At 47.9% G+C, this 20,739-nt stretch overlaps 2 protein-coding genes across 2 annotated transcripts in view; both read right to left on the reverse strand.

Annotated features, from left to right (window-relative positions):
- LOC119402131 (uncharacterized) overlaps positions 1-818 on the reverse strand; it is a 35,329-nt gene extending 34,511 nt beyond the window's left edge. Inside the window, exon 1 of the mRNA XM_037669253.2 lies at positions 704-818. Coding sequence (XP_037525181.1) covers positions 704-817 — 114 coding nt within the window. The 5' untranslated portion in view covers position 818. The remainder of the gene's footprint in view (positions 1-703) is intronic.
- A 4,370-nt stretch (positions 819-5,188) lies between these two features.
- On the reverse strand, positions 5,189-6,947 carry LOC119403333 (uncharacterized). The gene is made up of 3 exons (XM_037670276.1): positions 6,735-6,947; positions 5,840-6,100; positions 5,189-5,248 (listed from the first exon to the last, which is right to left on the reverse strand). The coding sequence occupies exons 1-3, from the start codon at positions 6,945-6,947 to the stop codon at positions 5,189-5,191; spliced, it is 534 nt and encodes a 177-aa protein (XP_037526204.1).
- Between the last annotated feature and the right edge of the window lie 13,792 nt (positions 6,948-20,739).

Consider the following 20,739-nt stretch of genomic DNA (forward strand, 5'->3'; position numbering starts at 1 on the left):
AAGATTTTGAGCACGTTTTCGTACTTCCACTCCAAGTGGCGGCATGTGGCCGCTACAGAAGGAAACCGAAGCCATGACCACTTGATCGCACTGTATGACACAAGTCACCGCGGAAAGTGCTAATTTGCATGTCCTCGTGCGCTGGGTTATCCGTTGGGGAGGGGGGGGGGGGAGGTTTCGCCGCAGCGACTTCGACAGAAAGCGAGTTTCGCCCTGCAATAAATGAAAAATTAAGCGCCGACGTGCTTCTCAGAGCGGCCTGCCTTTGGTCCTGGACTTTCTGGGGGTGAAGGTGGGAAACACACAGGTCTTGGAACGAAATATCAGGGGTCATCGGCCACCTTTATTGTTGAAAACCCACATGGCCATAACCCAGTACTTTAAACAATGACGACATAGGTCTGACTGAGTAAAGCTTAAAGTTATGGGGCAGACTTGCCCACCCCCCTCCCACTTAGCTGACTGGGGGGCGCCTCCCCCCCCTTCCGTGCACACGCCAATATGGATGTGTACCAGTTGACTTACCGAGATTAAAGGAAAGAAGAAGAAACTAGTAAACGCCAGATCAGTGCTTTTCACAGCGTTCAGTCAGCTGTCATTCCACCGCTAACACAATTTGTGTGCACTATGATTAGTTGACTGAGAAGAAACAAGAAAGTAAACTATTTCGTCAACGTAAGGGGGTGGGGGGTGACTGGCTCACCTCCTTGGTGGGCAACGCGCAGCCCAGAACCAGGCTGCTCCACGGGCGCTGGGCGCCGGCATCCGAATTGAAGCCAAGGACCTTCGGCGGTGTGATGGTCACCTGCTCTGCCATATTGGCCTCCAGCTCGGTCAACTGCAGAAAATGTGGGAAAGCGGCAACTTACTAACCGAATAAGATATGTCGTCTACAAAGCTGAAAGCTCGCTATCTTGCACGTTTGTAAAAATCAGCGCGAACAGGACGGAACACAAGACGAGAAGGACACATGTAGTACGACTTGTCTTGTGCTCCGTCCTGTTCGCGCACATTTTTACAAACATGCATGGTTTCCAACTCGCCCACCTCTCTACCTTACTCGTTATCTCCCTCCAGTCCTCCCCCTGCCAGTGGCCGCTGGCACTTTCAGACGCTGAGTGACCCTGGGCCTCTTCGATTGTCTGCATCTGACAGTCTCGAACAGCCCAAGGCAGTCCGGCGGCATTCAGTCAATGGGCGTTGGATATTCAGTGCATCGTTCAATCCAGGTCTCGCAGGGAATTAAAGGCAATCGATGAGACCATAGGCGTGCGCAGGGTTCACCCAAGGGTTCTCCATTAGAGTGAGCCATTAGGGTGAGCCAAGGTTTACAAAAGCGCACTAGCGTAGCCAGAATTTTGTTCGGGGGGGGGGGGGGGGTACAACACCCTATATGAATGTTCGTGCGTGTATATATACACATTCCAAAATGAAAATTTGGGGGGGGGAAGATTCGAAGCCCCCCATCCCCCCCTGGCTACTATTACCACAGCCTCCCCCCCCCCCCCCCCCCACACCCCATATGGGTGGAGTTTGAAGGAAAACATGCTTAGCAATGGCTACAAAACCGAAAGTTAACCAGTGGCGTGCTTCTCGCAACGGCCCGCCTTTGATCCCGGGCTTTCCGGGAGGTAAAGGCGGGAAGTAAATCGTTCTTGCAATGCAAAATCAGGGGTACTCGGCCGCCATTATTGTCAAAAACCTGCATGGCCATAACCCTGAATTTAAACTATGACGGGACAGGTCTGACTTAGTAAATGTATGGGGCAGACATGGCGCCCCCCCTCCCCCCACCCCGGATTCCACTGTGCGCACGCGCACACCTATGGATGAGACTCGTGTATAAGAACTACGGGATAGTCGTATCTTAGCGCTGTCCTCCAATATGAACAAGAATATCCGAATATTCTGCCGTCTGTGTGCGTTTATGTGTCTGTGCGCGGGCATACTTGTGTTATGTGCGTGTGGGCCTTCTAGAATTCATAGTACCTGTGGTAGCTAGCCTCATATGCATGTATGCGTGTTCGGGCGTCTGCACATAAAAAATTTAGAGACCACTATAGGTCTGAGAAAACTTCGAATTTCCCAGCAATATGTGACTGTATTCGGTCGAACTGTGGATAGTACACGTTGTTAGCGCGTTCTGGATAAGGCCGGAGGTCACAAGTGATAACTGCCTGCCGAAGCAGCGAAAATATTCAGGTTTTTCTTGTGCCTCGAGGTCCATAAACTTCTGACGCCGACTGTAACGTGTGAAAAACAAGATAATGTCTAATGAAAATAAAGGAGGAGAGGTCGACCTGGAAAGCGGGTTTCTAGCCTGCTACACCTCACTCCTTATAAGGAGAAAATGGAAAGAAAGGGGAAAATACGATGATAGGTGACTATTGTATAGTACAATGAGTCACTGTACACACGCTGTCCTGCGCGGGGGCGTGCACAACGCGCGAAAGTTTTTATACCGTAGTACATTCTCCAAATGACGAGCATCTGAACCTGTCGCGCTTAGAAAACCAAAGATAATATAGAAAAAGCAAACCATAACATAGGCGACGGAAGGAATGTATAGGGGGCTCACATTGTCGCACTGTTCCATCAGGCCCGTGGCAGCTTGGGCGCTCAGGAACAGGTGATTCAGCCGGAGGGCGCTGCAGTCGCCGTACAGGACCCGAAGACAGGATCGCGCCGGCGACGCCTGACGCCGCAGCCCACGCGTGCGAGGAAGGGAAAGAAAAGAAATTAACACACCAGCGGTCTCGCCGCAAATGCTAAGTAGAGCGAAAACTCAAGAGCGAAACAATATCTCTGTACGCAGCGACCAGGGCCGTAACTAAGAGGGGGTTGAAGGGGTTCTGACACCCCCGAAATTTTTTCATGCTTTAACTTTTCGGGTGACACTAAAATACTTGCACGCCTTCACTGCAACCACCAGTTGCCAAAGTTAGCCGTTCTACACAAACACCCCCCGAAAAAAATTCCTGGGTACAGCCCTGGCAGCGACGCTCGCAACTGAAAGGAAAAATTCCCCCACCTCCCCGAAGGGAATCGTGAGGAAATGCGAATGCATTTCTTGCGCCGAGAGTACACGGCGTAGTAATTTTAATGGCGTAAAGCTGGACACATCGACGCGCTCAAGTGTCTCCCTTTTGGGCGCCTCTTTCAACGAACGCTTCCTACGTGCGTTCGTAATCACCTCAGGGATGTTGCCACCGCCTTCAATGCAGCAGAAATGCGTTTAGAACGCGCTGTTTTCAGGCTGTGCCAAGGCAGCACAAACGCTACAAACGCGTTTCAAACGCACTGCATTGAGGCGGTGGCGCAGGGAGGAGAGAGAGCGAACGGCGAGAGAAGGAGCGGCGAAGCACTGCACCTACCCTCTCCACACGCGCGGGAGCTCCGCCGAGCCAATGCCACCTAGAAAGGAATTTGCGCTGGCCGAGCTCCCGCGATGCGAGCGCCCTCACACGCCAGAGCGCGCTCCTCCTCTCCACTCACTCTCCGCTACTCCGCCCGCACCACCTGCTCCGGTTGCTAGGGGCGAGGATAAGCGCGCGCGCCCGCAGCTGTTGCTATGGGAGAGGGAGTGAGAGCGGAGAGGCGCGCGGACAACGCCGGATGCCTTACATAGCCCGACCAAGAAATGCATTCGCATTTAAAACATTGTGTCATACAAACGTTTGTGGAACGTTTGGAAATTCAAGCGGGAAATTCAAGCGGGCCTCTAGAAAAGCTTCCCACTCGACGAAAAGTGCACGTCCCGGTTCGGGATTCAAGCCCGGGACCAACGCTTCTCAGGGGCGGTCGGTCCACCATCTGAGCTGACCAGGAGGCTTAGCAAATCGCAGCGCGAGGGCGAATGAATCGACGGTCCTCGTAGCTTCGAGACACGAACGACGGACAACAATTTTTTTCCCTTTGACAACTCTTTTTCCTTCTTGCAGGCTTCCGCAGACCTTATTTGCCAAGAATAAGCTTTTAGAATCACTGCACTCTATGACAGCTATTGAAAGCAGCAGCAAATGACTCTCTCAGGTACGCAAAGGTGCGCCATCGAACTCCTTCGTCCTCATTTGTTTTCCATCATTTTTGTACTTATGTCTGCAACGATTTTACTCATCATCTCATGCACTTGGACACCTTCAGAGCAGTTGAGAAGCAGGTGGAACTGCGTGCACGTTGGTACGATCTGAGCCAGAAATGCGATCTCATATGTGCACTCTAAGAAAAAAAAAGAGTCCGTTGACTCTTTTTGGGGGGTTCTGGATTGCCACGTATATGACTCTCTTTTAAAGAGGCACGTTAACTCTCTTGTAGGTCCAACGACTCTCTGAAGAGTAAGAGAGTACAATGACCCCCCAAGAGAGCTGACTCTTTGGGGGGTCATTATACTCTCTTCAGAGAGTCGTGGGACCCACAAGAGAGTCAACGTGCCGCTTTAAAGAGAGTCATGTACGGGGCAAGCCAGAACTCCCCAAAAAGAGTCAACGGTCTTTTTTTTTTCATAGAGTGTGAACTGTAGTGTAATGTGGACCACTGTGATCTTAGAATGCGATATCTTATAACGGTTAACTTTCCGAACCGTCATAAGATAGCACCCCTAGCTTCGGAGTTCGGAAGATGCTGCCAGAGCAGCTTAACTTCCATGCAGGAAAGCGCGAAGTTGCCAGGCCACTAACAATCGTCCTCTACATATCTAACATCGAAAAAGGACGTGAAGTAATGTCCATACGTTTACGCCTTTAGGCTCCCTTTTCATCGTCCTATATATATCCACGGTTCTTTCGTAATTGTTCAGGCAAGGACTATAGATATATGAAACGACGAATCTGTGCTTGACGTGCTCTATGAACTGATCAACCCAGCAATAAGCGCTGTTCATTTACGGATGCGCATCGGGGCCGCCTCAGACGTAATTTTCCAAACTTTCTATTCGTCAGCGGAAAGAGAAAATGAAGGATGCAATATACACTTCTAATGGTGAACCCTTGCGTTGTTACAACGGCCTTGGCTTCGGACACTTGAGAACAGCGCTAACACGGGACACAGAATAGAAGCGACAAGACAGGGCGCTGACTAAACACTATGGCCCATTTCGCCGTAGCATAAACTCGGAATGAACTCTTTTCAGCTTAGCTTTGTCTAGCAATAGTTGCCATCTGGTCCCAGCAATATACTGGGAATGTGTTCCTTAAACTAGCTGGACGGGATCCAGTTGCATACCTGATAGATACCGGTTACCAATTTTCACCTGGCGCAGTAACAGAGAAATTGAGAAACAACGAACCCAGAATTAGCGCGCGCGATATCCCTGCGTTCATTTGAATAACTTGTTTCTAAGCACGCGGCTAAACCTACACTCTCTGGGTATTCGGTAATTTGGTTAAGGGGGGCACAGAGCGAGGCTTCTGGACCTGTGCATTGCGGTGACAGCGTGGTCACTTTGTGTCCCGCGAGTATCGCCCTGGCACGCATCAATGAATGTGATGAGGTTTTGCGCAAGCCCGTACGTCCGTTCGCAAAGGAACATGACAATAAGCAGCAAAATGGACGAAGATCAAAGGAGGAGGAGAAAATAATATGCAGTGTTAAACAGCGTAAAAGACGCGCCTGGTCTATCAGCGAGGGCATTGGCAAAGTAAATTCTAATGATTCATGCGACGTTTCGATTGCCATGACGGGAACCACAGCACATAACTTTGTCAGCTTCGTTCTGTCTCCTTCAATCCTTCCTTTTCCTGCAGCTCTCCCGCTTAATGACATCAACCAAAATGGCACTTCCAAACACTCTTCTACGCGGACCCTGGCCCGTTTAACCAAAATGCGCACAATCGTGACGTACATGGTCACCCAGCTCGCCGTCGGCTAGAGGGCGCTGTTGCGGTATCCCGTCGTCCTCCTTGGAGGGCTTCCAGTGCTGGTGCACTGCGACGTCGTGCAGCAGGTAGAGGGCGTCTGCCGACGGGAACAGGGCGACCAGATCTGGCAGGGCATTCAAGTTGTGAACCAGAACCACGGTGGCGGCGCGTGAGCACAGCTGCGCCGCGGCCTCCTGGAAGCGACTCGAGCAGCAAAAGCGGGGACAGCCCGCAAACACCGCGACCTGCGAGGTGGACCTCCGTGATCACATTCGCGCGCCCAATCATCTAAGGGGGGTGTCAAGTCTGCGCCATACTTTTGCTCAGTCGGACCCCGTGCCTTCATTGTTTAACGTACAGGGTTATGACCATGCTGTTTTTCATTATAATGACGGCCGAGGACTCCTTATGCTGCATTCCAAGAACTGAATTGCGTCTTACATTTACCCCAGGAAAGCCGAGGATCAAGGGCAGTGTGTTGTGAGAAGTACATCATCTTTTAATTTTCATTTTTGCCTCCATTGCGAAGCTTGTTTTCAAACTTTGGCGCTGCGGTTAAACTTTGCCACCCCACCCCCTTAATGGAGAATCCTGCGCACACCCATGAGAATGAGCTCAATAGTGTCGATACTGATGCAATAAACCAAACCTATTGTAGCGAAGAGTAACGCTATGGTAACGCCACGGTGGGGCATCCTCTCCAGCGCTATCTATAGTGGGTCTCGATACCGCGCATTGCTCGTGGACATCGCTCGCGCTCGGGGTCCGTGAATTGAGCCGCTGACTGAGCTACCGCTCGACCCTTACGCCAGCGTTCAATAGACGTCTTTGCACTATAGACAAAGCAATCGTTAACGGCACCGAAAGGCGCCTCGTCACCTGGGCGCTCATCTTGCCCAGACATCCTGCCTTGTGTCGAGCCACCAGCGCGTCTCTACTCAGGCGCAGGTAAGTCCCGTCGCGGTGGACGCTGACCCCGTTGGGAAGAGGCTCGAGCCACGGCAGGGGCTCGTGGGGCTTGACCAGCACCAGGTCCTCCTCCGAGACCAAATCGTGCGGGTTCAGGCCGGTGAGCTCGCGCAGGCTTTCCATGGCCGCCGCGCCGCGGCGCGCAGGTCGCGCGACAGCGCCGCCTTCGGGCGGCCGCTCCGACCCTCTCTGCCGGCTGCTGCTGCCTCTGTCGCCTGTCGCGTGCAATGGAAAAAAGTCGAACTGACAAGAAATTGCAGTAGTAAGGAGAGCTGTGCTAGTTAGTATGAATGCATTGTAGAATAGAACGTGATACACACACAGGCTAGACAGACGAAACAAGCGCCAGCATTGAACAAAAAGAAAAATGGGACACTGAACATACAGAACACAGCGCTGACGATCAACTGTCAGCGATGGTCAGCGCCGTGTCCTGAGTGTTCACTGTCCAATTTTTTGCATTGTGTTTCATTGTGTTGTGTTGTGTTGTGTTGTGTTGTGTTGTGTTGTATTCACTGTGCCGTGTTTTGCGCTGTGTGTTGATAGCAGTGGTGTAAATCAGGGGGAAGGGGGGTCAGGGGGGTCCGACCCCCCTTGTGTTCAGGCTGGGGAGGGACACCCCTTGCAAGTGTCCCCCCTTGAGATTTATCTTCGAAATGTCACATTTGAATTTCTTGACAGTCAAGGACAAAACACTTCCCGTAAAACCAACTCTGAGATCTGAAGCACTTCCAATGAACAGAAACGAAGTACCTCTAGCCGGTGTATGATGGGGGGTAGGTCGTTTGTTCGAGGGCTCTCGTCAAACGCAGTGCGTGAGCCTCGGTTGGACGGCGGGGTGCGATCATAGCTACATGATCGCGATACAACAAAATGTATTTTGTTGTATCGCGATCATGTAGCTATGATCGCACTCTGCCGTCCAACCGAGGGTACCTTTACGCGTTAGCACGAAAAGTGCTACCATTTTTGTTGCATACTTTAACCCGAATGACGCAGCTGCAAAAATGCTAGACTGCCTACGAGTATTCGCCATGCGATGTCGCTCAGAGCTAGTTTTTCTTAAAGTCACTGGAACGGGAAAAGTACCGCGTTCCTTTTCTCTTCGCCGCCGCGCCCTTTCGGCGGCTTCGCCACATAAATGGTCCAGCTCGCTCGCCTCGCTAGTGTCTCCCGGCCGCAAACGCACGGCGCTTTGGAGGGCGATTGTTTTTATAGGCTCAGGAAAGCATGCAGGAACATTACGACATCCCGTATCGTTTTGAGACATCATCGAAAGCCTATCGAGGCATCGAAGAATGCCCGGCTGCTGCGCTTTTGGGTGCAGCAACCAGCGGGAAAAGGGCAAGGCCCTCTTTGCCATTCCCAGCGGGAAAAAGGCTGCCAAGCGACGGGCTTTGTGGCTGCACAGAATAAGGCGGAAAAAATTTGTTCCCACGACTGATACCCGCCTTTGTGAGGTAAGCGCTTCATTGAGAATTCGCGAATGTTGTTTCGGGGAATGTTTGCGCCTACCCTGAACTAGTGCAGCTTATTTCGCGTGGTTGTCGCAGGAGGTTCATGCACAGTAACATTGCAGGGCGGCTCGTTATTATGTTTGGCGTAAAATTGACGCCTTTGGGCTCACATATAATGATCAGCGCGCCATGAAAACTGACTGCTACAGTTTGGTACTGCCTGACGTGACTGTATGACGAACACAAATAACATGTGGTAGCATGAAAATAATGGCTGATGCTCTCGCGGCCGGTTCGCTTGCTTGATATGCACCAGAATCAGTATCGCGTGACGTGACTGTATGACGAAGATAAATACCCTGCGGTAACATGAAAGGAATGGTACGCATGTCATGTAAGGCATGATTTACATGCCATGCTCATGATGCTCTCGCGGTCGGTTCGCTTGTTTGATATGCACCAAAATCGGTATTGCGTGACGTGACTGTAATGACGAACATAACAGGGGCTTAGCCAAGGGGGGGTTGGGGGGGGGGGTTCAAACCCCCCCGAAATTTTTCAGTTTTGCTTGCGTATATAGGCACGCACACATACAAACGCACGCACGAACATACATAAAGTATGGTTGAACCCCCCCCCCGAAAAAAATTTCTGGCTACGCCCCTGGAACATAAATACCGTACGGTAACATGAAAATATTGGTACGCATGTCATGTAAGATCTAGTTCACTATACATTGCATGTTTGACATGCATGCATGTTGAATCACAACGCGAATGAAACGTACGTATATTCTGGTATATACAACGCATGACCTGTAATTTATGTTCGTCACGCACCCATGTCATGCCATACCAAATTTGCTATACATCCAGTTAATAAAACGACCGGAAGCGCGCCAAGACAGTGTAATGGAAATCATGCCGTAAATGTCATGCATGTTATTATTTTCTTGCTACCACCTGTCATTCATGATCGTGATACAGTCAGGGCGCGCAATACCAATTTTGGTATATATCAAGCTAACAAAATGGCCGCGAGCATACCAAGAGCGTGCCATCAAGTCACGTCATACATGACACACAAGTCATGATTTTCACGTTACCGCTTGTCATTCGTGTTCGTCGTATAGTCACCTCACGCTATATCAATTTGGGTGCATTTCAAGCTAGGGAACCGCCCGCCATCGCAGCATGAGCGTGGCAAGTAAGTCATGCCGTACATGACATGGAAGTCATGATTTTCATGTTACCACTTATCACAACGTTCGTCATACAGAAATAGCCCGTCATAAAAATTTTGGTATATATGCATTTCATTAAACGACCGCGAGTGCCCCGAGACCATGTCATGTAAATCATGTTTTACATGGGATGTCTGTCATGATTTGCACGTTATAATCAGTCACTTATGTTCGCCATACACTCCTGTCACGCCATACCAATTTTGTTGTGTATCAAGCTATCGAAGCGGCCGCGAGTGCACCATGAGCGTGGCATGTAACTCATGCCGTACATGGCATGCATGTCATTATTTTCATGTTATCACCTGTAATTTATATTCGTCATACAGTCATGTTATGCCATACCAAATTTGGTGTACATCCCATTAACGAAGCGGCCGGGACAGCACAAAGTCGGGAGCGGCTAGATAGATAGATAGATAGATAGATAGATAGATAGATAGATAGATAGATAGATAGATATAGATAGATAGATAGATAGTAGATAGATAGATAGATAGATAGATATAGATAGATAGATAGATAGATAGATAGATAGATAGATAGATAGATAGATAGATAGATAGATAGATAGATAGTAGATAGATAGATAGATAGATAGATAGATAGATAGATAGATAGATAGATAGATAGATAGATAGATAGGATAGATAGATAGATAGATAGATAGATAGATAGATAGATAGATAGATAGATAGATAGATAGATAGATAGATAGATAGATAGATAGATAGATAGATAGATAGATAGATAGATAGATAGATAGATAGATAGATAGATAGATAGATAGATAGATAGATAGATAGATAGATAGATAGATAGATAGATAGATAGATATAGATAGATAGATAGATAGATAGATAGAGATAGATAGAAGATAGATAGATGATAGATAGATAGATAGATAGATAGTAGATAGATAGATAGATAGATAGATAGATAGATAGATAGATAGATAGATAGATAGTCGCAGAAATTCGCTAAGAAATGCTTCGCATTCAATAAATGCAGACAGGCGAGCGCGTAAATGCCGCGCAGTTCGCATTTCTTTATCGCGTTAGCACGCGTGCGTGCGCATGTAGCCAAGTGAAAACTGCCGCAGTTTCTTTCCTAATCAGTCAGAGAACAACGGTATGCTTCATTCGGGGCTGCAAAAGCGCACGCAATGCGTAAAACATGCGTTACTCCGCGTGAAATCAACACCGCACCGCCGCCGCTTCGGCCGCGCTGGACCAAATATGGCGGCGCGCACGACGGTCGCGGTACTTTTCTCGTTCCAGTGACTTCAGTTTTTCTGAGCGGGCGCCGACCTCAGGCTCGTTTTATTAATAGGCGCACCTTTAGCTGGCATTTACGATCCGCTCCGGTCAGGGCGGCGAATGCACACGAACGCGTAGAAGGAACTGTAGTGCGCGTGACTAAATTAACGCACAAACATGTCGAAAGAACTGTAGTGCGCATGCGCAGAACGATCGTGCGACCGGCGGAACGTGGAGCGCATCTCTCGCTCCGCTCGTGAAGCCAACTGACCGGAGCGTGGAGGTGCGTCCACTTGGTTTCGCCGTAGTTTTGCAGCCAAGCTCACCGCGTCTCGGCAGGACGCGGTCGTCAAAAAAAAAAAAAAACGAAATATATGCATTTCCTGCACTCTCTCGGGACGCTAAATCTGCGAGCGGCTGAGCGTAAGCGACGTTCAGCTAAAAGAGCCTATTATTATTTGTTTATGTGAATGCATAATTTTAATTTTATATGATTAAAAATAAAGCACATTTATAAAAATAAAATGGCCGTCATTGCAAGATGTGTGGTTTTTATGGATTTACGCCAATGGTTGATAGTCAAAGCTGTGTCCTGTGTGTTTTTCGCGCTGTTCTGCCACAAACCTCAACTGACGTTTATTTAGAGCTTGTCTTGTCTGTCCAGCCTGCATCCATGGGTTTTACGCGCTATTCTACAATGCTGATAAGAAAGTACACTGAGCGTGATAATGAAATGACTTGTAGCATGTTACAACAGGTAATTAATGACACCAGAAGAAACTGACAGGCACACGCTTGTGTCCGTCCACGTTGCTACCCACATCGTTCACATTGCTAAAATCGTAAATAGAGATACCGACTGCAAAGGTAATCGATAATATTCAAGAAAATCGTAACAGAAAGTATGCTATGGCAAGAAAACAATAGGTAAACTTGCAAAAATTATGCCTGGCTTAAGTCATCTCAGTAGAAATCATTTGACAAAAGTCAAATGAAATATAGCGTCCAAGATATGCATCACATTCAAGAACATCTCAGTAACCGATACTAGGTAATTAATGGATGACAAAGAAAGCAAAAATAAATGCCCCTTGAAAAAGTACCGCATGACTCAGCGAAAATGTTAAAAAAAACGTACGTATAATCAGTGCAGCAATAGGTAAAGAGAGATACCGCTCGCAAAAGTCTTGCTTGGTATTCAAGCACATCCTAATTGGGAGAAAGTACAATGGATTCATGATAGAGAGAAAGTACAGGCATGCAAACACGGACACCAGGGGCGTAGCCAGAAATTTTTTTCGGGGGGGGGGGGGGGGTTCAACTATACTTTATGCATGTTCGTGTGTGTGTTTGTATGTGCGCGTGTATATATACGCAAGCAAAACTGAAAAATTTCGGGGGGGGGGGTTGGAACCCCCCCCTGGCTACGCCCCTGACGGACACACGAGATGACGACAACAAAAACGCCGAGCAATAACTGCAAAGGCGCATAGCGGCGGAAAAGAAATTTGACACAAAAACAATGGATGCAAAAAAGCATCACTGAGAATACGGATTGCATCCATCGATTATGGAAGTTTCAAAGGATGCCTCTACGGAAAACGCGTTAAGTGCTGCAGAAAGTAGAATACGACCTGAAGAAATCACGGCTGGTTTTCGAAAACATACCCAACTGGGGCGTAGCCAAGGGGGGGTTGGGGGGGTCCCTCCCCCCAAAAAAATTTTCAATTTTGCTTGTGTATATATACATGCACACATACATACGCACGCACGAACGTACATCAAGTATTATTGAACCCCCCCCCCCCTCCCGAAAAAAATTCTGGTTACGCCCCTCGCGCCTTTTACCAAAATAAACAAACATGAATAAATGCCTCTCTCTGAGAACGCAGACGAGCTGAGGGGCGTGGCCTCCGCGATCGGCCCCGGCTGCGCGCCGGTGCAGATCGCGGAGGCCACGTACGGGCTTACCTAGCTGGCCTCTACCGGCACCAGGGTTCGCTGCAGTCTCACGTCACCACCCGCGCCCTTCGGCTTGCCGAACGCCGTATATTTTCCGTCTTCCTTCTTCACATGAAGCGATCCATGTAAGATGGTCCTTGCCGCGCTGACGTCATGCGGAATACATCCGAGGTCGCCGCGTAGCTCGTCTGTGCCCTGGGAGCACCGTCACCACCGCCTGGTCAACAATCCTGAGCTTCGGCTCCCGTGGCTCACCTGCAGGAAATCGGTGAGAGATAACATCTAAGCTAACGCGTAAACGTTTACTTAAGCAGAGGCTCGCTTTAATCGTGAATGGTACTGTGTTTAAGCTTTAGAGCTATTTTACCAAAGTGCGCTAGCTTTTAAAGAGATAACAAAGAGAATGACAATGTTTCTTGTCAAGTAAATCTCCCTTTCATAATACCACAATCCCACTTCTTGCCGCAAGACGCTTGGCAAGCGAGAAGACGCGCAAAAATAAGGTGCAGGCGGCGACGCCACATCGAAGTTCCCGTACCAACCACCGTGATGTCATAGACTATGATGGCGTCAGCTTGGGCCCCCCTTGATCGGTACAAGCGAAGTACATTTTCTTTTAAGGGAGACAAACACTTCATGTACTAAGGTTCGCGAAATTTTGCTGAACCTATGTGGCCAAAATACGAGAGAAAAAAAAACCATTGAATTGCGTGATGTCATCCTGAAATTCATGTGCAGAGATTTTGGTGCAAAATTTAAAAATTAAACATTCATTGGCCTTCATTTTCTCCTCTATTAGTGAACCTGTGAAATTAACGACAGCAGAGTTTTCGAACAGTAATTTATCAGTCTAGACTGATTCAAAAGAAATTGTTTGACAATTTAGTGTTCAAGCGTCAGCGACATTTCTCGCGCTAGTTTTTTTTTTTTTTTTTTTTTTTTACGAACAACAATATAGTTCAACCAACGGTTGGTCGGTCGGGTTTGGCATCTGAGAGATTATTTAAATGTGCATATCTACAACAAGGAAATAAAACGTAAGTTTTACTGCTGACCACACTGTAACTGTTGAGCGTGCACTGCTAACGGTGATCAGCTCAGCAGCGGTGGGTGGGAACAGATGAATAAAGGACGGAGAGGGAAGTACATAGAGAATAGGGAGAAATAGTATGTCGCTTCGCCGATCTCAGAGGCAGTGTAGATCGCTGAAGTCATGTGGCGAAATCCCTATGCAGATCACAGGATCCTCCTCACTCACTTGTGCTGCGCCGGCGTTGCCCTTTTGCTTCGTCCTTTCGATGGTTTACATGAAATGGCGCCTAAAGGGACACTAAAGAGAAACAATGTATCGACCTAGATCGATAGATTGTGCTCTGAGAACTCTAATGTCGTTAACTTCGTCATCATAGGTTTATTAAAAGAGGAGTAAATCAAGTTCAAAGTTTCATTTTTAAATTTCGCGCCGAAATCTCCCCGCGTTACATCACGGATTTCAAAGTGTATCTATCGCATTTTGGCGCCATTGGCTCCGCAAAATTACCGCAAACTTGGTATGTTAAGTCTATGGCCCCCTCAGAGGACAATGTACTTCATTTTTACCGATTAGGAACTACGCAGTCCCTAGTAGGCGCCGTCAAACCATGTGACGTCACGGCGAATGGTGCGGAAACTTCAAATCCACATTTTGTTTTTGCGCGTTTACTCGCTTACTAAGCGTCTTCTCGCAGCAAGCGTGGTGTTTTTGGTATCGTGAAAGAGTACTTTACTAATATGAGAAAAATCGTTTTGCTCTTTAATGTCCCTTTAATGAAATTCAATTTGGATTTTAAAAAAAACCAACGCCGTATTCGGCAATCACTGTCAGTGCACGGCTTCTATGACTTTTTTTTTAACACGATGGGTAGGTATCGGGCTTTCGACGACCACCGATGAGACCATAAATCGAGCGCCAATACCAAGATTTTTCTGCCGTAGACAAGTTCCGTACATTTTACTTACCGTAAACAAGATCCGTATAACGGATTTTACCGCAAACAAGATCCGTATAACGTAATTTTACCGTAAACAAGACCTTGTTAACGGTAAGAAAGTAAGTTGCAGAGACGGTAATTTCAAGTTACATTGCACCTGAATGGACTGGGTTTTATGCACATCGATTAAAGCGTGCAAGAAGCAATTTTGTGGACAGCACATGTGCAACTTCGCCCCTGAGTGCTTCGTCAGGCGTTTTCTGTCCTACAGGGCGCGAGCCCGCAGAGCCTGACACTGACCGTCCCATCACGTTCCCTCGTAACACTGCTGTTGATGATACTGATGATTTTTCGCAACGCCCGCTCTCAAAAGGCTACAGCCGCGTGAGACCATTCGAGATATAAAACCTTCTGGTAAACCAGACTATGTATGTCTAGCAATTGAGTCCAAATAAGCAGTGGTGGACAGATGGAGCGCAATGCTTCAGCCTGACCGTTACACGGATCTTGTTTACGATAGGAAAAGCAAATTGTAGGGAAGGTAGTTTCATTTCATACACCTGAATAGATTTTTTAGCGTTCACCCTCCTCGGAAGCACCATGCGCAATGTATTCATTTTTTTTTTTAAATTCAGGAATGACGACACACTCATGGTTATTGCCAAATGACCACACCAGAAGTATAATTTACGACTTCTCTCTCAACCTACTGAGTCTTTCCCATTGATCTGTTAAGATTCGGTATGTCTCAAAATTGCGACAACGGGCTTTAAAGGAGGCCATACGTATGAGAACCACTGATCTATATATATCTCAACTACCGGGTATCTCCTGTAGCACACGTTAGACAAGACTATATCACTACTGAAACGTTCCGCGCATGCCATTCCAACATATTTGCCACATATTTCCGCAAGAATCTTACGGAAACATATGGAATTGTTGCAACGGCAAGCGGAACGTTTCAGTGGGGGAAAACGCAGCTGCATCTTACCTGTGCTTGAAGAAGGCTGAAGTTAACAGGAAGGTGCCCGCTCGATTATAGCTCAGATCAGTGAGAGCGCAGGCTGGCTGACCAGCTGGCCGGACCACCACGGCCAATCCAGAGGCCACGAAGGGAGCCACCCTGGCGAATGACAAGCTCTGAGACGTTTCGCCGGCAACTGCTGAACAGTAACGATGAACGTTCGTATGAAAGCATGACGATTGTTATAGCGCGAACTCAGGACAAGGACAAAAGGTACACGAAGACGAGCGCTATGTCTTCGTGTACCTTTCGTCCTTGCCCTGAGTTCGCGCTATAACAATCGTCATGAACCACCAACTAGCCCAAGCCACCACCCTTTTAAGTATGAAAGCAGGCTCAACGATGTCATTAGATGCCGTGTAAAGTACCGTCCAGTCGATAGCAATTCCTGGTTACGCTACGGGCGCATGACCACCAGTGGGTCCAACTTCCAAGTACTTTTCTGAGCCCTTCTAGACGTTTTCCTATGCTGTGACCTCCAATATATCATCTAACCGGTTTTTTTTAATAGACGGCCTATAGTTTCCTCTTGCTTTACACTTTGTCTAACATTTATTTTCGCTCCAATGAGCTGGTGCCCCGCTTGACATGACCAAAAAAAAGAAAGTTTCGGTCTCTGGATTCTTGCTTCGAAATAACCTTCAGGATTGCTCTTTTTAATTATCGATGCAATTCGTTCACTTGCCTGCCCACGGTATTATCAAAACCCCACACCAGCAATATAGCTCAAATACTTCATACAGCTCCTTTTCTTTTGTACCATATCCGCTGATTCGACGTTTTGGTTAAAGAAGGACTCACATGACACTTCCCGCCTTCCACTTTGTTGCTCTCTTTCTTTTGCATTAGTGAAGTCAAACCTATACAAATGTTTGGAAAGCAATCATAGTTAACGCCACAGTGCCCAAACTAAATGACGAAGAATTATTGGTAAGAAGCATTATAGACGCTCCTGTACATAAGCTGAAGAAGCAGCCTGACAGCGCGCAACCGTTCATAACCCGGAAGTGTCGGTCGCGCGGCGATACTTCAAGTAACGGCAAGAGAAATATACGAAGATTATTGTTGCGCGACAGAAATGCGCCCCAACTGCGCCCTTAATGTATACAGAGTTCAGCTCAAGATGTACAGGCACACACAGGAGTGAAACCCCCAGCAGTTCAGGGAGTGGTGTCACTGACGACCAAGTGATCTGACCACCGAAGTGTTTTCTACACAATTGCGAGCGAAAATTCAGGCACTAATGCATACTCAAATATATAACATTTTAATCTAATTCCACACAAGTTGGAGAAAGTTCGAATAGTTAGAGTAAGTTAGAATACGTACCACAGAGTTGCTGGAACGTAAATGATGTTTAGGGTGATTCATACTCCTCGTGTTTCACTTTCGTAGACTCTTCTGCTTTCTTTCTTTTTTTATTTTTTGCCGCTGTTCAGGTGATAATCGTATGAGCGACTTAAAAGCCCCTCAATGACATTCTTCCGAAGTTGCGCCGGAAATGTGTCAATCAAAGAGGCTTTAGCGCAGCCAGCATAATTTCGTTCCCTCATTTCTTCTAAAAGTTACAAATAATTGACGTTTTCTGTATTTTTTTCTTTTTTTTTTACTATAGACGGGAGTTGACGCCGAAGTCGGCGCATATGCAACGTAGTACGTATATGCTTCCCGATTTAACCTCCTCAGACCTGAGGGCAATGTCGCGCGTTAAATTATTCGTTCGAATTGTCGGCACGTTGCCTTCCCAAGGAAGCTAAAAAATAGCTATGTTATTCACAGACGGCCCCACAATACTTGTCCTAAAGGTAAACATTCGGCAGCAGTCTGCCTGGTTGGGTAGTAGACTAAAGACGAAAAAGAGAAATCTCCAACCAGAAGGTTTATTTTAAGAAACCCGACGTTTCAAAGCATGACCGGCTTCTTCTTCAGGGGTGAGACGGCCCGAGGCGCACGGCCTTGCCGCAAGCCTTGACAATAGAGGGGGGGGGGGGGGGGCAAGGTCCCCGTGGTGCGGTTGATGTTCCCCGCTGTTTGCTGTATGCACCACGACTCGAGGAGAAGCCGCCGGCGCCAACAGCTATCTTGTTCCAGGATCACCGCATCGTCAGGACTAATGCGGTGATCAAACTTCTCGCAGTGCTCCGCTACTGCACTCCTTTCGCTGTTCAGCTGACGTAGATCGTTCTTATTCTGCCGCATTCTTTCGCGGAAGTTCTTTGTTTCCCCGACGTACGCGGCGGGGGTCCGAACACGCGATCCTATACACGACGCCCTGCGCTTTTTCCGCCCGCCTCGGGCCGTCTCACCCCTGAAGAAGCCGGTCAGGCTTTGAAACGTCGGGTTTCTTAAAATAAACCTTCTGGTTGGAGATTTCTCTTTTTCGTCTTTAATACTTGTCCTCCGACAGGGACACCGGGTCTATTACCCGCCACGGTGGTCTAGTGGTTATGATGCTCGACTGCTGACCCGAAGGTCGCGGGATCGAATCCAGGACGCAGTGGCCGCATTTCAATGAAGACGAAATGCTAGAGGCCCGTCTACCTAGATTTAGGTGCGCGTTAAAGAATACCAGATGGTCAAAATTTACGGAGCCTTCCACTACGGCGTCAATCATAATCATAACGTGGTTTTGGGACGTAATACTTCAACAATTATTCTTGTTATATGCCGGGTCTATCACCTATGAAACTCTATTTTCTGTAAAATCCTGAGAACCAACGTCCCTGTAGAGAGACGAGAGGTCTGAAGAGATTAAGACGCTCACCTCTACACCGCTTGTCCTCGGCGGTGACCGGCGCACGCTGTCGACGTCTTGTCGGAACGCGGCGAGCGTCCCGACTTAGTCGGTACGTCCCTGTCGACGCAGGGAGGTGAACCTTGCGGCAGTCTGGTGCTGTGGACGTCTCGCACACGACACGGCACAAGTAGCACAACGATCGATCGGTCCTGGACAGCCGCCGTGAGCTGGTTACGCGGCGTCTTTCGGTCGACAGAGGATCGACGGCGCTCGTTCACAGACGCCGGGAGGATGGAATTTTTTTTGAGACAGGACAGGAACGCGGAATCACAGCCGAGCAGTTGGAATGTCCGATGCGTTGACAAGAAGACGCAGCCGAGTAAGAAGAAAACGACGTTTTCGACGGCGTCCAATTCGCGCGCGAATCTTCGCGGGTTCGGTGGTTCGAGTCGCGAGTGAGGTGCCCGTGGTGACGATGATGATAATGAGCGCTTCCTGGCGACGCTCACCCACAAAGAGGGAGAAAACTGGAGATTTAGATAAAAAATGAAACATCGAATCAATAAAAATGCTTAACGAGCAAGCGGTCAGACTATCATCCGGACTTTCTGACGGAGATAATGACGGATTCATATTTGAAGAAAGCACGACAAAAAACTACACTGCAAATATGAATCTTCACCAACTCGCCCAACTGTCCCCTGTGTTTTTCGAACCATGGCTCACTCGCTTCTCCGAGTACTGAGGTATTTTTTATTTTTTAACGCGATAGCGTTAGAGAGCTCTTGTCGCAGAAATTCCGGTGTCGGTGTCGGCACCGTTGGTTGTGAGCGAAAAATCGTCCGTGAGCGAAAAATCGAGAAAGAAGCAAAATAAAATAAAGATAAAAATCTTCGGTCCAATTGAGGATCGAACCCGGGCCGTTTGCGTGGTAAGCAGGTGTCCTACCACAAAGCCACGATGTTACTTGCAGCTGCTTCAGAAAAAAACACTACATAAATGTCATGTAGTGAAGGAGTCTTCTCAACGCATTTTGTTCGGCAGGTGTCACGACAAAAACGAGCCCACTCGGCGATTTGTAGGCGCATTGGCGAGACCATCAAACTACGTCGAAAAAGGCCGGGATAGTGCAGCCATCGCCGCTAAAAACACACACGAACTTTCAAACAGCTCTAAAAATGGACAACTATGTCCATCTAGCGGAAAACATATCAAGCGAGCGCTGTCTTTCTAGAGAAGGCGTTGATAAGCAAACAGCAAACGCTAGATAATGTGCTGCCATCTGTGAGGCATTGTGAGAAATATGTCTCGACTCTTTATGGCCTCCGAGATGGCAAGCGCGCGGCGTACATCTTGGAGGCCATGCGATTCTTGTTTTAGATCGAAAACCTCTACCATTTGCGCGCGCGCGCACATGTGTATCTGTGTGCGTGTGTGTGTAACAATACAGATTAATAAGTATGCACTTAGTAGTTGAAGTGCGCACTAGGGGCCGGATTTCGCTATCGCGTTCAACTCTTAAAGGCGAAGCTTAAGGGTCCTCCAATTTTTTCTTTCTTTTTTTGTGGCGTCTTAGAAGAGGTAAGCGCACAATATTCAAACTGTCAATGTCGAGAATCCAGCTCGTGCACCCATCGCCAGATACAAAAAGAAAAAATCGCAAAGTTGGTCGCATGGGTGGTCACGGGGAAACATGGAGAAAGGAAGAAAAAGTTAGGAGTCAGGAGGGAGCATTACGTCATGCAGCCAGTCTTGGCAAGTGAACGCTCAGTGAAGCCAGGGGTCACTTTCTGGTAAGGTGTTCTAGTATAGTGAACTAGAACATATATGTTTCTATAATAGTTCACTATATGTTCTAGTTTCTGGACACTGTCAAATTCCGCCATATTGTCAAATTCCGTAATGGCGGCATTTTTAGCTAGTGAGAAAGGCCTCTGCGCCAATCAGAGTTGACAAGATGGAGAATTTGACAACATGGCCGAATCCGACAGTATCCAAATTATAGTGTCGTTCCTTCCATCACATGACACATGATGTGGCGCGTGGTGTGTTATTGCGCATGTGGGGCACGGTGTATATATATTGCGATGGTCTTGCAAGAATATAGTTAGTTGCGATGTGACGCTCTTTTCTTTCGCCTATCCTTCTTGGTGGCAATTGCGTCTTCTAATTTTTTGAACCATCACATGCCCTTTGAGACGTGCTATATGGCTATACTGGCCTAGTATGTGCGTCTATATTGCTGCTGCTTTGCAACACT

The sequence above is a fragment of the Rhipicephalus sanguineus genome, chromosome 8, assembly GCF_013339695.2.
Source record: "Rhipicephalus sanguineus isolate Rsan-2018 chromosome 8, BIME_Rsan_1.4, whole genome shotgun sequence".
NCBI lineage: Eukaryota > Metazoa > Arthropoda > Arachnida > Ixodida > Ixodidae > Rhipicephalus > Rhipicephalus sanguineus.

Excerpts from the sequence above, each read along its gene's own strand:
- LOC119403333 (XM_037670276.1), bottom strand. The coding sequence starts at position 6,947 with ATGGAAAGCCTGCGCGAGCTCACCGGCCTGAACCCGCACGATTTGGTC. Across the intron at positions 6,101-6,734 it reads TGGGCAAGATGAGCGCCCAG|GTCGCGGTGTTTGCGGGCTG; the intron begins GTGACGAGGCGC and ends TCCACCTCGCAG. Across the intron at positions 5,249-5,839 it reads ACGGCGAGCTGGGTGACCAT|GTGAAAATTGGTAACCGGTA; the intron begins GTACGTCACGAT and ends TTACTGCGCCAG.